At 38.4% G+C, this 13,963-nt stretch overlaps 1 protein-coding gene across 1 annotated transcript; it reads left to right on the top strand.

Annotated features, from left to right (window-relative positions):
• Positions 1–345: 345 nt before the first annotated feature.
• Positions 346–12,722, top strand: LOC140750403 (uncharacterized). The gene is made up of 7 exons (XM_073083898.1): positions 346–741; positions 1,415–1,801; positions 2,105–2,314; positions 11,452–11,519; positions 11,798–11,955; positions 12,086–12,238; positions 12,455–12,722. The coding sequence occupies exons 1-7, from the start codon at positions 571–573 to the stop codon at positions 12,580–12,582; spliced, it is 1,275 nt and encodes a 424-aa protein (XP_072939999.1). The 5' UTR covers positions 346–570; the 3' UTR covers positions 12,583–12,722.
• The last annotated feature ends 1,241 nt before the right edge of the window (positions 12,723–13,963 follow it).

A 13,963-nucleotide genomic window follows, 5' to 3' on the forward strand; every position in this document is an offset into this window, starting at 1 on the left:
CATAAGCCGGCGCGACGTGCATAAAAAAACGGGAACCGTGTCATAAGACAGCGCAACGACCAAAAAAAAAACGGGAATCCTGTCGAGAACTAATCCGATAAGCTATTTATAGACTACCTAGTCCAGTAAACTACCTAGTCCGATATACTACCCAGTCCAGTAAACTACCTAGTCCAAAAACTACCTAGTCCAAAAACTACCTAGTCCGAGAAACTACCTAGTCCGGGAAACTACCTAGTTCCTGAACCTATTCCACCTAGTCCCATAAAATACTAGGTACTTATTCTTGGACTAGGTCCGACCTATTCCGGTAAAATACCTAGATTACCTAGTCACTGAACTGAACCTGTTCCAGTATATACGCCTCACCTCTAATATTTCATAAAACTGCCAAAGCCTAAAATTAATTTGTTTGTTTTTCGGTTTTTGAATGATTGAATTACGGAATTGTTTTTATAAACAAGTATCTAGCCAAATTATGAAGTGCTGTTTACAGATTGACTGATCAGTTGCTACATAGTGTGTTCGAGTTACAGGATGATGTTTTGTGGATAAAGTTGTAGCTTTAAAATGCGAACATACTCACGCCGAAAACCGCAGCCGCAGAAGATAGAAGACGTGCAGACGCTGTGTCGGCTCTGCTTAGGGAAGACAGAAGAAATGATACCAATATTCGGCAAGGAAGTTAATGACGTATTCGCCACCATACCCATGAGGATTATGATGTGTGTGGGGCTGGAGGTCAGTTTACAATAATAGTGGAGAGGGGGTGACCAGGTCGCTCGAATCTTCAAGAGCCGAGTGAAAATTTATTTGTACAATAATATATTAAGTTAAATAGTAAAAGCTGGCGATGAATATTGTGTGTCCCTTATTGTATATATATTATATGCATTAGCAGTGTGGGCTACTTGTAATTAAAATAGTTAATTCAAGTTTTGATAAAATCTCATGTGATTAATTAATTACATTTTGCATCAATAGTACTTTGAAATGTGGATTTTGGTTATATTTTTAGCTATGAATAAGTTGTAATGTCTGTAGTAGAACAGTAGTAAATAGTTTGGTTAGTTTAATATTTTGTATTCCAATATTTTTTAGTTATGGCTCCATCCATCAATATTACTATAGTCATACAGTAAGATTCTAGCTTATTTCGTAAGATCATCAAGTTCAGCAAAATTACTTTTAATTTAATAATAGGCACCTCATAATTGTACACTACATCTCACAGTAGTCGCCAAGATCCTGCAGTCAAATAAAAATATTATTTATCATTCATCATCATTAGTTTTTGGTAGTGATAACATATTTATGACATTCATGCTTGAATCATGTTTTATTCCTTTCTAGTAATCCGGACAGTTGAATATGACACAAGGTGTTTCCATGTAACTGTATTTTTAATTATCAGGTAACCAGAGATGATCAATTACCGAAACGTATTTGCCAGAAGTGCAACAATGAATTAAACAAATTCTACACTTTTAAAAAGAATTGTAACGTTACATTTCGGAAACTCAAGGACAGTCTCATGACTGTCAAAAAGGTTGACAAGAATACAAATGAAATAGAATTAAATATAACAGAAGAAACAAATGAATCGGATTTCAAAAGGGATAATATATCTACTGAAAGTGTGAAAAACACAGTGACGGAGGATTTAAATGAGAATCAAAAAACACAAATCAATGAACCTGGCTCTAGTCAAGTTGTAATGTCTGTACCCGTTGGTTCTTTAGAAGGTTCCATTAAAGAACATAACACTATGGATGAAGCTCGTGAAGAAAGTGGTCTGCAAGTAAGATATTTAACTTTTACACAAGACGTTAAACATCAACCTTACTTTATTTTTAATTCATTGAAGTAGCAAAGAGGTCTGCAGTCCTGTGCCTGTCACCCATGGACATCTGTAACTTACTTAATATAAAACAGGGTTTCTATCTGAAGTCGATCACAGATGCCTTGTCTCTCCTGATGATTAATATGCATTGAGAAACAGATCAATAATCACATCTACTTACCACCAGCTATAGAGACTATATGGTTTGAGACTTTATCTCAATCTGTCTAGATAATAACAACAATTTATCATTAATTACAGACGCAAAAGGACCAAAAGAAGGAAAACCAGGGAAATAAAATTGTTAAAGAAAGCATACCCTCATATTTAATCAATGCTCTGGTGGAAAAAGGTGTGTTAGCAAAACAGGGGGATTTACTGGAAATTTTAGATCAAGATGTCAAAACATTTCATTTGGAGTCTGCATATGGAAGTCGAGTTGTGATGGAATTAGTGGAGGAAGAGCCAGAGGTAAATGTGAAGTGTATGGATAAACATTACCAATTTATTGTTTCATTTTGAATTTGTAGTGTTAGGAATGATGGTAAAAGATAGAAAATTGAATTGAAAATAGATTTAATTGTTAAATGAAGGTATGAACTAAAGAAAAAGGCACTGTAAGTCGCCTACGAAAGATTCAATTTCTGATTGTTGCCACTTGTTATCAAATTTCATAGATAAGTTTAGATATCTCACCGCCTTATAATTGAAGGAAGCCATTAAATAGCTTAAACGGCTGACAATTCTGTCAGCCATTTAATGGCTGTCATGGTGTAATTTACGCGGAACAATGCCGTCATGTGCACTTAAGTAGTGCAAAACACGAAATCGAAGAATCAGTGCGGAGAAATATCATTTCATTCGTAAATGATCTAAAAACTACATTTTTTTAATATTTTTCAAACACGAAAATAGATGACAGTGAGAATTTCACTTGTCAAAACTGGTTACATTTTCTTGTTAAGAGTGAGTATTCTTTACTAATCTATGTCAAATTTATAACTTGTGTTAATTTGTAATTGATTTTTTCATGAGTGAAATATTTGAAACATTTCACCTTGTGTTGTTAAAAACAGCATTGGCAGCAATGTAGTTTTTATAAATAGAGATGGATAAAAGGGGATGTTTCAATTTGGACTATAACTTGTACATTTACCAGAAAAAGGAGAAAAATATCTTAATTTCAGGAAAAATAATAATTTGCTATCTTTTGTCTAGATTGCTGCGCACAACAATAAATTGTCTTGAAATATTACCATATACTACAACAACATGGCGGCGTCTTGAATGACTTAGATTGTATACGTTCAAAACTCGAATTAAACGGGTACGACGGTATAGTCTCCGAGTTCTAAGCTGTGCTTTGCATTTGTGTGAGTGCACATGGATAGTATACATGTGAAGGCAGATTACATCTTTTAATTGATTTAAATCGGTTTATACTGCTTTTTGGCAATCGTGCATCTTCCTCACTTCTTGTACTGGTAGCAGAATTGTTTAATTTTTATTATTATGTTTTTGTGTTTGATTTTTTTAGTAAAATGACATCCAATATAATAAACGTGAATGTGGCGAATGATTTAAAATATCAAAAAGCGCTTATCGCGAAAAATTTCGCCATAAGCTCTTATTATAAAATTGTACAATAAAACAAAATGGTGGGCTTAAATATTACAAAGTTTATTTAATTAATATCATTGCCTATTGCAAAAATATTTTTTTACCATATATTTTTTTTAAACAAGAATACCTTTTCAACGTATGTTTATACCTAACTAAAATGATAAAATTTATTTTTGAAAGTTTTTTATTTGACTCTACTTTTGTGTTCACTCACACTAATGCAAGGCTTAGCTTAGACCTCGCGGACTATACTAGTGAACGTATAAATAGGTTATTTATTATTTAACCATCTATACGTTCACGAGTACCGTGGGAAAGGTAGACATTTGCAGAATACCACCATAAATGGTTATTGACCACTTTATAATAAAAACTGTTTTGTCTGAGCGTGTCAATAAAAAAATCTTTAACATTGTTAACAGTTACGTGCGATTATTTCAGAACGAAACAAAAAACATGTCATCGATCGTGTCAATTGATCAATTGTCATGTCATGTCATAGAACACCTATAAGGTGAATGTCCACCGCTGCCGACACCGGACCGTCACCGAGACCAAGATTATTTCGGGCCGACTTTAATATGACGTAATGGCGATCGTTTGTCCAACGCGACCGAAATCGCCGCGATCCAGCTACAAAAAATAAAAATAAATAAAATTACTATTTAAATACGAACATTAAAAATAACAAATAGATTATAGTAAAAATAATAAGTAGCCAGGATTTTTTGAAATTACACTCGATTTTATACAGTTCACTTGATGGTTTTATTTAATAACAAATTAAATTGTACATGGTCCTTATCGAGTCGGATTTAAAGTTTTTTGAGCACAGTGGTAGTGACATCACTGAAACCCGTACTCGCAGCGGAATGCCGCAATAAACCGAGTACGTGGTCGGAAGATAAGACGTTGGTGGTTTCAACGTCGTAGAGATGTACAGGAAGATTGTATTAACACATTGGACTCATTAACACTTACTCAGTGGGGCTCGTACACGGTAAATCACATTACAAATCAAGAAGTTTGGATATTTGTGAGAGAGTGAGTGAAGGTGCAATCGTGAGTACTGTTAAAATTTGTTTAGTAGGCGAATCTCAACCTTATTGCAAGGAAGTTTCAAGAAACTTTATCAATTTCAACCTTATTGCAAGGCAGTCCAGAACTTTAACTTTTATAAGTGCCAATTTACTAACATTTATTTACTTACAAAAATTACTAACATTAATTTGAGGACTTAGAATTGTAAGCGTAAAACGAATGTACGGGGAATCCATGCCGGATTTCGCCCACAATAATACCGTTCAAAGACTTGGAATTTTTTCCCGAATTTATTATTTGTGTTTGTTTTATTTGTTAAGTTAAAATGGAATCACTGCTTAGTTTACAAGACGATTTGTCAAGACGAATATTAAAGGACAGAATTAACTTTAAAATATCGCCCAAGGAACGTATTACTAAGGAATACGTCGGATAAAGACTCTCTTTAGAGCAGTTGTGGTTCGAATTTAGAAAAGGTCACAAAGATTTACTGAAGCAAAGTGACCCTCAAATTTAAAAAAAAAGGAGTCTTATATTACTTCAGAGGTTTATGATAAAACTGAACAGGGATTTATGGAATACAAATTTGAACTAAAACGTAATTTATGCGAGGTGCACTCAAGTAAGGATAATCAATGTAGCGATTCGGATTTAAAAACAAATTTTATAAAATTACCTAAAATAAATATCCCCAACTTTGCCGGTAAATACACTGAATGGATCACGAAAGATTATTAAGCCAAAGGAATGCAACTTCAGAATCGGCAAGTTTCCTGAAGGAACTCGTCAAAGGAATGCAACTTCAGAATCGGCAAGTTTCCTGAAGGAACTCATGGATACCTCATCCGATTGATTAATTGCTTTAACCAATCTCGGTATTGATGTATCCACCTGGGTTATAATTGTCATTCACCTGCTTTCGATTAAATTAGACCCCGAGTCGCGAAAGCAATGAAAGCTGAATGTAACGACGAATGTACCTTCAGATTGCTTGCCTATTTTTAAACAATTTAAAGATTTTTTAACAAGTAGGTGTCGTGCATTGGAATTTTTTGAACCTAAATATGTAAATAAACGAACATACATCTCATGCAAAGGCATTCAATAATAATCCAAAGGTATTGCATGCGACAGGGGTGTCAAAACTTTCATGTCAATTTTGTGGGGAGGAACATAAACTCAGTTTTTGTAAAAGGTTTGGACGTATGGATTATGAAAACCGACGTGAATTTGTAACTAAAAACAGAATTTGTTTTAATTGTTTAGGCAGTAATCATGGTGTAAAATTTTGCCAAACGCCCATCAATTGTGAAATTTGTAAGAAACGACATCACTCCTTACTTCATCCGAGGGGTATCTCCACTTCAACTTCAGGTGCTTCAGTTCAAACGGGCAAAGAGATTTCGGGGAAGGATTATGAAAGGAATGGGGTTTTAGGTAATTCGGAAAGGACACCAACACCAACTATTGCTGCAAGTCACATGGCATGCTCTACCAAGATTAAGGCTGTTTGTCCACTGCACCGTCACCGAGCCTATACCGAGAACAAGATTATTTCGGACCGATTTTAATTATGTCGTGACGGCGATAGTTTGTCCACCGCGACCGATATCGGCGGTTTATTTTGTTCCAGCTGTCACTCGTGTGACGGCTGTGTATGGATAAGTTCCAATGTGTTTTACATTGCCAGCTCATCGGCCCGTCAAAAACTTGGTGCCGATCTAGCGGTCACGCCGATCTACTCGGAATAGCGGCGGTCGGGATGACGGTGCTCGGGTGACGGACGTTCGGTGGACAAGCTGCTATAGTAAATGTATGTACGCTACTTCGGCGCCGTCATTAATTATCGGTAACGGCTCGGTATCAGTGGTTGGTGGACAAACAGCGTAAGGAAGGCAGACAGGTATTGTTGGCTACAGCTTTAACAGAAGCTGAATCGATATCAGGCAAATATCAAATTATAAGAGCATTATTGGACCAGCGTTATCAAGCTTCTTTTGTGACCGAAGCTGCAGTCCAAGTTTTGGGATTGACGAGAATTCCTGTGAGTAATATAATATCAGGTATAGATGGTGATAAAATGATGATTTCAAAATATATGGTTTTGTTGAAAATTAAATCTAGAATGGACCCAAATTTTGAAATGGAGTTGAAGGCTTATATTCTTTATATAAGTAACATAACAACATATTTCCAGGTAAATGAATAGCGTTAATCATTTGGGTTGAATTACAACAGCTATGCTTAGCAGATCCTGCATACGATGTACCTAACAGGATCGACATCCTATTGGGGGCCGAAGTCTATGGTCGGATATTAAAGGAAGGTGTGCTACGTGGACCTATCGGGTCTCCAATAGCACAATGTACTACACTGGGTTGGATATTGTCTGGATCAGTGATGTCTGACAGTGATGAAGATAAAGTCACTGTGTTGCATACGCAGATGGAGGAATTCGAAATAAAACGATTTTGGGAGTTAGAATCAGAACCTTTATTAAATTCAAAGATGTTGACATTGGAAGAACTAAAATTTGAGGAACTCTACGCATCCACAACTTATCGTAATGAAGACGGCAAATACGTCGTAAAGTTGCAATTCCGTGATGATGATCCGGCTTGTAAAATATATGGAAATTCACGAGAAGTAGCGATAAAGAGACTAAAAAATCTAGAAAGGAAATTAAATAATGATTTTTTGTTAAGGGAAAGGTACACAGATGTAATAAAAGAATACTTATTATTGGATCATATGGTATTAGTTCAAGAACCTGATAGTAAAAGAATTCAAGCTGTATATAACTTACCCCACCACGCAGTGGTAAGAGAAGACAAATCTACATCCAAGGTAAAAGTAGTTTTTGATGCGTCCTGCAAAAATAATAATGGCGCATCACTGAATGATAGTTTAATGATTGGACCTACCTTACAACCTGACTTACGACATGATGTTAAATTGGAGAACATATCCTATATGTTTGAGAGCGGACATCGTGAAGATGTACTGTATGGTGAGAGTAGCAAGCAAAAATTGTGATTTTCAGCGTATAGTGTGGAGAGATAAACCCGAATATCCAATCTAGGATTACGAATTGCTTACTGTCACGTTCGGTACAGCTTCAGCTCCATATTTCGCGGTAAAAACACTAAACAGAGAGAGACTAAGCACTAGAGACAAAGTTAGATACTATAGTTAAAATACTAGGGCTTGGAACAGAACTTGCGATGAAGTCCAGTACTCCGTGAAGCTGTCGCCGCTGTCTGCATCTGTAACAAAAAGAAAAATTATATCGGACGTAGCGCGCCTATATGACCCATTATGTTGGATAGCATCATGTGTTATAAAAGCAAAAAAAAACATACAGCGCTTGTGGAGAGCTGGGACAGGATGGGATGAAGATCCTACTGAAGATATTTTAAAGGACTGGAATACTTACCGCAATGAATTAGTACATCTTGCTGAATTTCGTCTGGAACGGTGTTAAAGCACTAATTTAAATGATGTGATCGAATTGCACGGATTATCGGATGCATCTAACAGAGTAGTGATATATTTACGCGTGATAAATGAGTCAGGAGCCATCCATGTTGGTTTAGTTGCAGCAAAAACCAGAGTAGCGCCTGTGAAACAAGTTAGCATACCGCGTTTAGAGGTATGTGGCGCAGTTTTATTAGCTAAATTGTTAGTGGAGATTGCCGAAGTATTGAAGGTACCGAGAAACCACGTGAGAGCTTGGACGGATTTGACAGTAGTACTTGCTTGCAATAAGAAACATGCCAGTAGCTGTGAGACATTCGCCGCCAACAGAGTTGCAGAGATTCACACAACTCTGGAATCTTCACACTGGGCACATGTCTCGACAAAAGATAATTCGGCCGATTGCGCATCCCGTTGCGTTTCACTGGCGGATTTTTCGCAACACCATTTGTGGAAATTTGGTCCAAAGTTCTTATGGGAGAAAGATGTTCCATATGCCCAATTAACAAAAAATTAGACGCATGAAGAAGAACTGATAAGAACTCATGTCGGCGCCGCAGGCGAAACAATTCTCGAAAAATATTCCTCGCTAAATAAATTGATTCGGGTGGTTGCTTATTGTAGAAGGTTCGGCACAAGGGGCGACGATCCAAGAGTTAGGAAGACTTATTTAACTACAATATAATTGGAAGAAGCCTTAAATACATATTTAAAATTGGCACAAGGTTTGGAACTTTCATCGGAGATTAATGAGTTAAGACTAAATAACCAAATCCGGTCGAAGAAATCGAAACTCATGCCTCTTACTCCATACCTTGTTTGTAAGGGTATTCTTAGAGTCGGTGGCCGAATCACACAGGCACAGGAAACCGAAAACGTTAAACATCTAATTATACTCCCACACAAATCGGCCTTATCTAAGTTTATTGTTGATGATGCAAACAGGAAAACTTTGCATGGGGATGGAAAATTGGTGATAAATTATTTTCGTTCAAGGTACTGGATAATTTGAGCTCAGAATTGAGTCAAACAATACGTTCGTAAATGTACAACTTGTATTCGGCGTAAGGTTAAATTACAAACCCAACTCATGGGGTCTTTGCCTTCCGTCAGAGTCACACCGGCTAGGGCTTTTATTAACAGTGGAGTTGATTATGCGGGTCCTATAATGTTAAGAGCTACAAAGGGTAGGAGGCATAAGGCATATAAAGGTTATATTTGCCTTTTTGTATGTATGGTCACTAAGGCCATAAATATCAAAGTAGTCAGCAATTTAACATCTAGAGGGTTTTTAGAAGCGTTTAAACGATTTGTGGCACGAAGAGATTGTTGCTTAAATCTCTATAGCGACAGTGGCACTAATTTTGTGAGAGCTGCAAAAGAGCTTAGAAACTTGTTTGATGCGGAGAATTCTACAATGGTTCAAGAAATAGCGGACAGTCTGACTTCCCAAGGAACTACTTGGCATTTTATACCACCAAAGGCATCCAATTTTGGGGGATTATGGGAAAGTGGTATAAAATCCACCAAGTATCACATTAAACGTGATTGATGACTCTACGTTAACCTACGAGGAGATAGCGACCCTATTAATACAAATTGAAGCACAATGCTTAATAATGATCCGGAAGAAGCAAGTCCCCTTACACCTGGTCATTTCTTAATAAGATAATCTTTAGTGACGATACCAGAAACAACATACGAAAATTATTGTCGAAGTTAGTCGAATGAATATTTGTCTCACTTCATGCATCGGTACAAATGGGCACATAAAGTTCCTGAAGCGAAAGTTGGAGATATCGTCTTGGTGAAGGAGGATATACCTCTAACCAAATGGCTCTTTGACAGAATTTTAGAAAAACATTCAGGCTCTGATGGATTGACAAGAGAAGTATCAATAAAATGCAAAAAAACAATGTGAGCCGTCACGAGACGCCTGGCAGATGTGAAACATCGACATTATTTTGTAAAAGTAATATGCAGAAAAGAACATATTGTGATAGGAACTAAATATGTCATAATGATAAAATAAAATATTAGGATTTTTGCGCATGGCGACGCGTCGCCACACCGTACACACTACTGCATATAGACTGTATATATATACCATCGTATAGCGTGGCGTGGTGTATCAAAAATTGGTAATCAAACGACCCACTTCCAAACTTATTATTTTGCCAGTTTGTGATTAGATGTAGATCTTTAATATAGTAATATTCATGTTATATTGTTCCTATTGATGTGAAACATCTATAGCCGCACGTAAAACCGATTTCTGGCGTGGCGACGCGTCGCCACGCTATACGATGGTATATATATACAGTCTATATGCAGTAGTGTGTACGGTGTGGCGACGTGTCGCCATGCGCAATAACTGTTACCGAAGTCACTGATTAAACGAATTAAGTAGTCACGATTTGAAATAAATTCGTAAATTTTTGTATTTAATGAAAATAAATGTTTATTCAATAAATAGTCATCGTTATCTGGAAAAAGATCGTAATATTTTATTTTATCATTATGACATATTTATATTGTGATAGGAACCACAATATGTTATTTTCTGCATATTACTTTTACAAAATAATGTCGATGTTTCACATCTGCCAGGCGTCCCGTGACGGCTCACATTTTTATTTTCTTAAATATATTTGTATTAGTATTTTCTTTAACGTATTTTAATTTTGGGTTTATTGTTACGCCACGGTAGGCGGTAGGAAAGGACATTCTGTCCATGGTGGGCGGAATGTACAAGTTGTTAAACAAAAGTTAAAAGTTTGTCAAAATAATAATAGATGGCTTTGCACGGATCTTAATCGAATCCTAAATCGCGGTAACGAAGTGACTTTGTAGCTGCTATAAATAGCCAGGTTTTTTTTTGAAATAACACTCAATTTTATACAGTTCACTTGATGGTTTTATTTAATAACAAATTAAATTGTACAATAGTCAAAATAATAACCGAGCTAACGTGTACGGTGCCACGGCAGTGTGTGGACAAGTTCAAACGTGTTTTATATTGCCGGCACATCGACCCGTCAAAATCTTGGGAGCCGGTTTAGCGATCACGCCGACCTACCCGAAACCTCGGCGGCCGGGATGATGGTGCTGATGATGACGTACGTGCGGTGGACACGCGGCTATAGCAAATTTATGTTCCGGTATTACGGAGTCGTCATCTCGTTCTCGGTGCCGGTCCGATTACGGCAGCGGTGGACAAACGCTCTTAAACTATCGAATATCGGTCAGATATCACGTGATAATGATAATTCAGTGTTTATGAAACGTTAAACATTTTAAAAATAAATCTTGTGCACAAAATATACAAATCATTTTCATAAAATAAATTTGAAAAAGTTTAATGGGTTCATTTCCCAGTTACCCTTAAATGTACCTACATGTTATAGTCCAAGTCCCATACAATTTTGAAATATCCCCTTTGATTAATTATATATTTTTCATTTAAGGTACCTGTTGCAAATGTGTATAAGATACAGCGGCCAAAATTATTCGAAACAGGTGGACAAATAAATCAGTGAGTACTTAAACTTTAATTTTATTATCTTCAGTAATTACGTGAAGTATTTTTTTATTATTATTTCTATTAAATTTCAGTTTTTTAATCTGCCTCTATTGGCTAAACAGGCAGTCAGTTGTCAGCTATAAGTTAGCGTTTAATTTTAATTAGGCGTACGATGTCGATTGGACGGCCCTCGAACTTATGATATGGTACCGTTTTAAGTAGTAAATATGTGAATGCTGTTAATTTATCTCTAAATGTGTATAACAATGTTGCACGTGTCGGTGGTTCAGCACGCGGTGCGGCGAGTGCGGCGTGCGGTTCGCGTCGCGCGGCGGCCTCAACCGGCACATGCGCGTGCACTCGGGCGAGCGGCCCTACGCCTGTCGCACGTGCGGCCGCCGCTTCGCGCAGCGCGAGGTCATGCGCCGCCACGAGCTGCTGCACGCAGGTACCTCGCACATACCGCATCGCACACTGCGCACCTCACACTCAACCCATATTTACTCATAAAAACATTGATAAAACTGAAATGCTAAATAAATCTTCTCACATGGGATATGTTGCTTCGCTTGTTGTAGACAAGCGTCCTTACCAGTGCGGCGCGTGCCCGAAGGCGTACACGCAGCGCGGCGCGCTGGAGGCGCACGTGCGCTCGCACGCGCCGCCCGAGGCGCGCGCGCTGGCGCTGCACCGCTGCACGAGGTGCACCAAGGTCTTCCTCTACGCCTCTGGTATGATATCAAGTGGTATTTTATTGATTTCTTGTTAAACATTTTTCTGAGTAGCAAACGAGCATGTCCACATGTAGTTTGACAAAAAAATATTCACAAAAAATAAGTAAATTCCACAATAAATCGAAATATAGCAATACTATATTTTAAAAATAGAGTATTGCATATGAATAAGTACGTTAGAATAGAAAGAGTAAGAGTGAAGTCTGTCGGCAGGGCTGAGCCGGCACATGCTGCAGGTGCACCAGGGGCACCGCGTGGCGTGCGCGGAGTGCCCGCGCGTGTTCCGCGACGCCAGCTCGGCGCAGCGCCACGCGCGCGCGCACCACCGCCGCAACAGCTGACGCCGCGCCGGCCCCGCCCCCCGCGCCGCCGACACGCCCCTCTCGCCCGACGACACGCCCCCCGCCACGCCCGCCCTCTCGCTGCACGACTCGCCCGCCCGCACGCAGCCCGCCGACCCCGAGCCTTCTTCGGACCAGTTCCACCCTGGTTACTATACGCAGACCCCAGACCAGCGCGAGAATTATGTCGAGCCTGCAGGCCAAGCTTATGTTCATCCACCAGAAATTGATTACCCACGTGGCGAAGACAACCGAAATTATATCTATCCACCTGGTATCTACGATCCACATTGTGAAAATAATCAACAAGATCCACCAATTATATACAATCCACAGGTCGAAAATAACCAAAATGATGGCTATCCACCAGCTATCTATGATCCACAGGGCGAAGATAACCAATATATCTATCCACCAGTTAACTACGATCAACAGGGTGAAGATAACCAAGATAATGTCTATGCACCAATCAAATACGATCAACAAGGCGAAGATAACCAAGACAATGTCGATCCACTAGTTAACTACGATCAACAGAGCGTAGATAACCAAGATAATATATATCCACCAGTTAACTACGATCAACAGGACGAAGATAACCAAGATGATGTCTGTGCACCAGTCAACTACGATCAACAAGGCAAAGACAACCAAAATACCTTTTCACCAGCCATCTACGACCACCAAGGTGAAAACTACCAAGATGCTTATTTACCAGTTATCTACGATCAACAGGGTGAGGACAACCAACATACCATTTCTCCAGTTATCTATGACCAACAGGGCGAGGATAAGCAAAATGCTTGTTCACTAGTTATTTACGATCAACACGGCGAAAACAATCAAGGTGCCTATTCACCCGTTATTTACGATCAACAGGGCGAAGACAACCAAGATGCCTACTCACCAGTTATCTACGATCAACAGGGTGTTGATAATCAAAATGCCTATTCACCCGTTATTTATGATCAACAGGGTGAAGACAACCAAGATAATTATTCACCAGTTGTCTACGATCAACAAGGCGAATACGACAAAAATGCTTATTCACCAGTTATTTATGATAAACAGGGCGAATACAAACAAAATGCCTATTCACCAGTTATCTACGATCAACAGGGTGAAGACAATCAAGATAATTATTCACCAGTTGTCTACGATCAACAAGGCGAATACAACAAAAATGCCTATTCACCAGTTATCTACGATCAACAGGGCAAAGACAACCAAGTTGCCTATTCTCCAGTTATCTACGATCAACAGGGTGAAGACAAACAAAATGCCTATTCACCCGTTATTTACGATCAACAGGGTGAAGACAACCAAGATGCCTACTCACCAGTTATTTATGATCAACAGGGTGAAGACAACCAAGATTCAC

Source organism: Epargyreus clarus, unplaced genomic scaffold, assembly GCF_041222505.1.
Source record: "Epargyreus clarus isolate Ecla_fem2 unplaced genomic scaffold, WU_Ecla_fem_2.2 ptg000019l, whole genome shotgun sequence".
Classification (NCBI taxonomy): domain Eukaryota; kingdom Metazoa; phylum Arthropoda; class Insecta; order Lepidoptera; family Hesperiidae; genus Epargyreus; species Epargyreus clarus.

Excerpts from the sequence above, each read along its gene's own strand:
- LOC140750403 (XM_073083898.1), top strand. The coding sequence starts at position 571 with ATGCGAACATACTCACGCCGAAAACCGCAGCCGCAGAAGATAGAAGAC. Across the intron at positions 742-1,414 it reads TGATGTGTGTGGGGCTGGAG|GTAACCAGAGATGATCAATT; the intron begins GTCAGTTTACAA and ends TTTAATTATCAG. Across the intron at positions 12,239-12,454 it reads GGTCTTCCTCTACGCCTCTG|GGCTGAGCCGGCACATGCTG; the intron begins GTATGATATCAA and ends GTCTGTCGGCAG.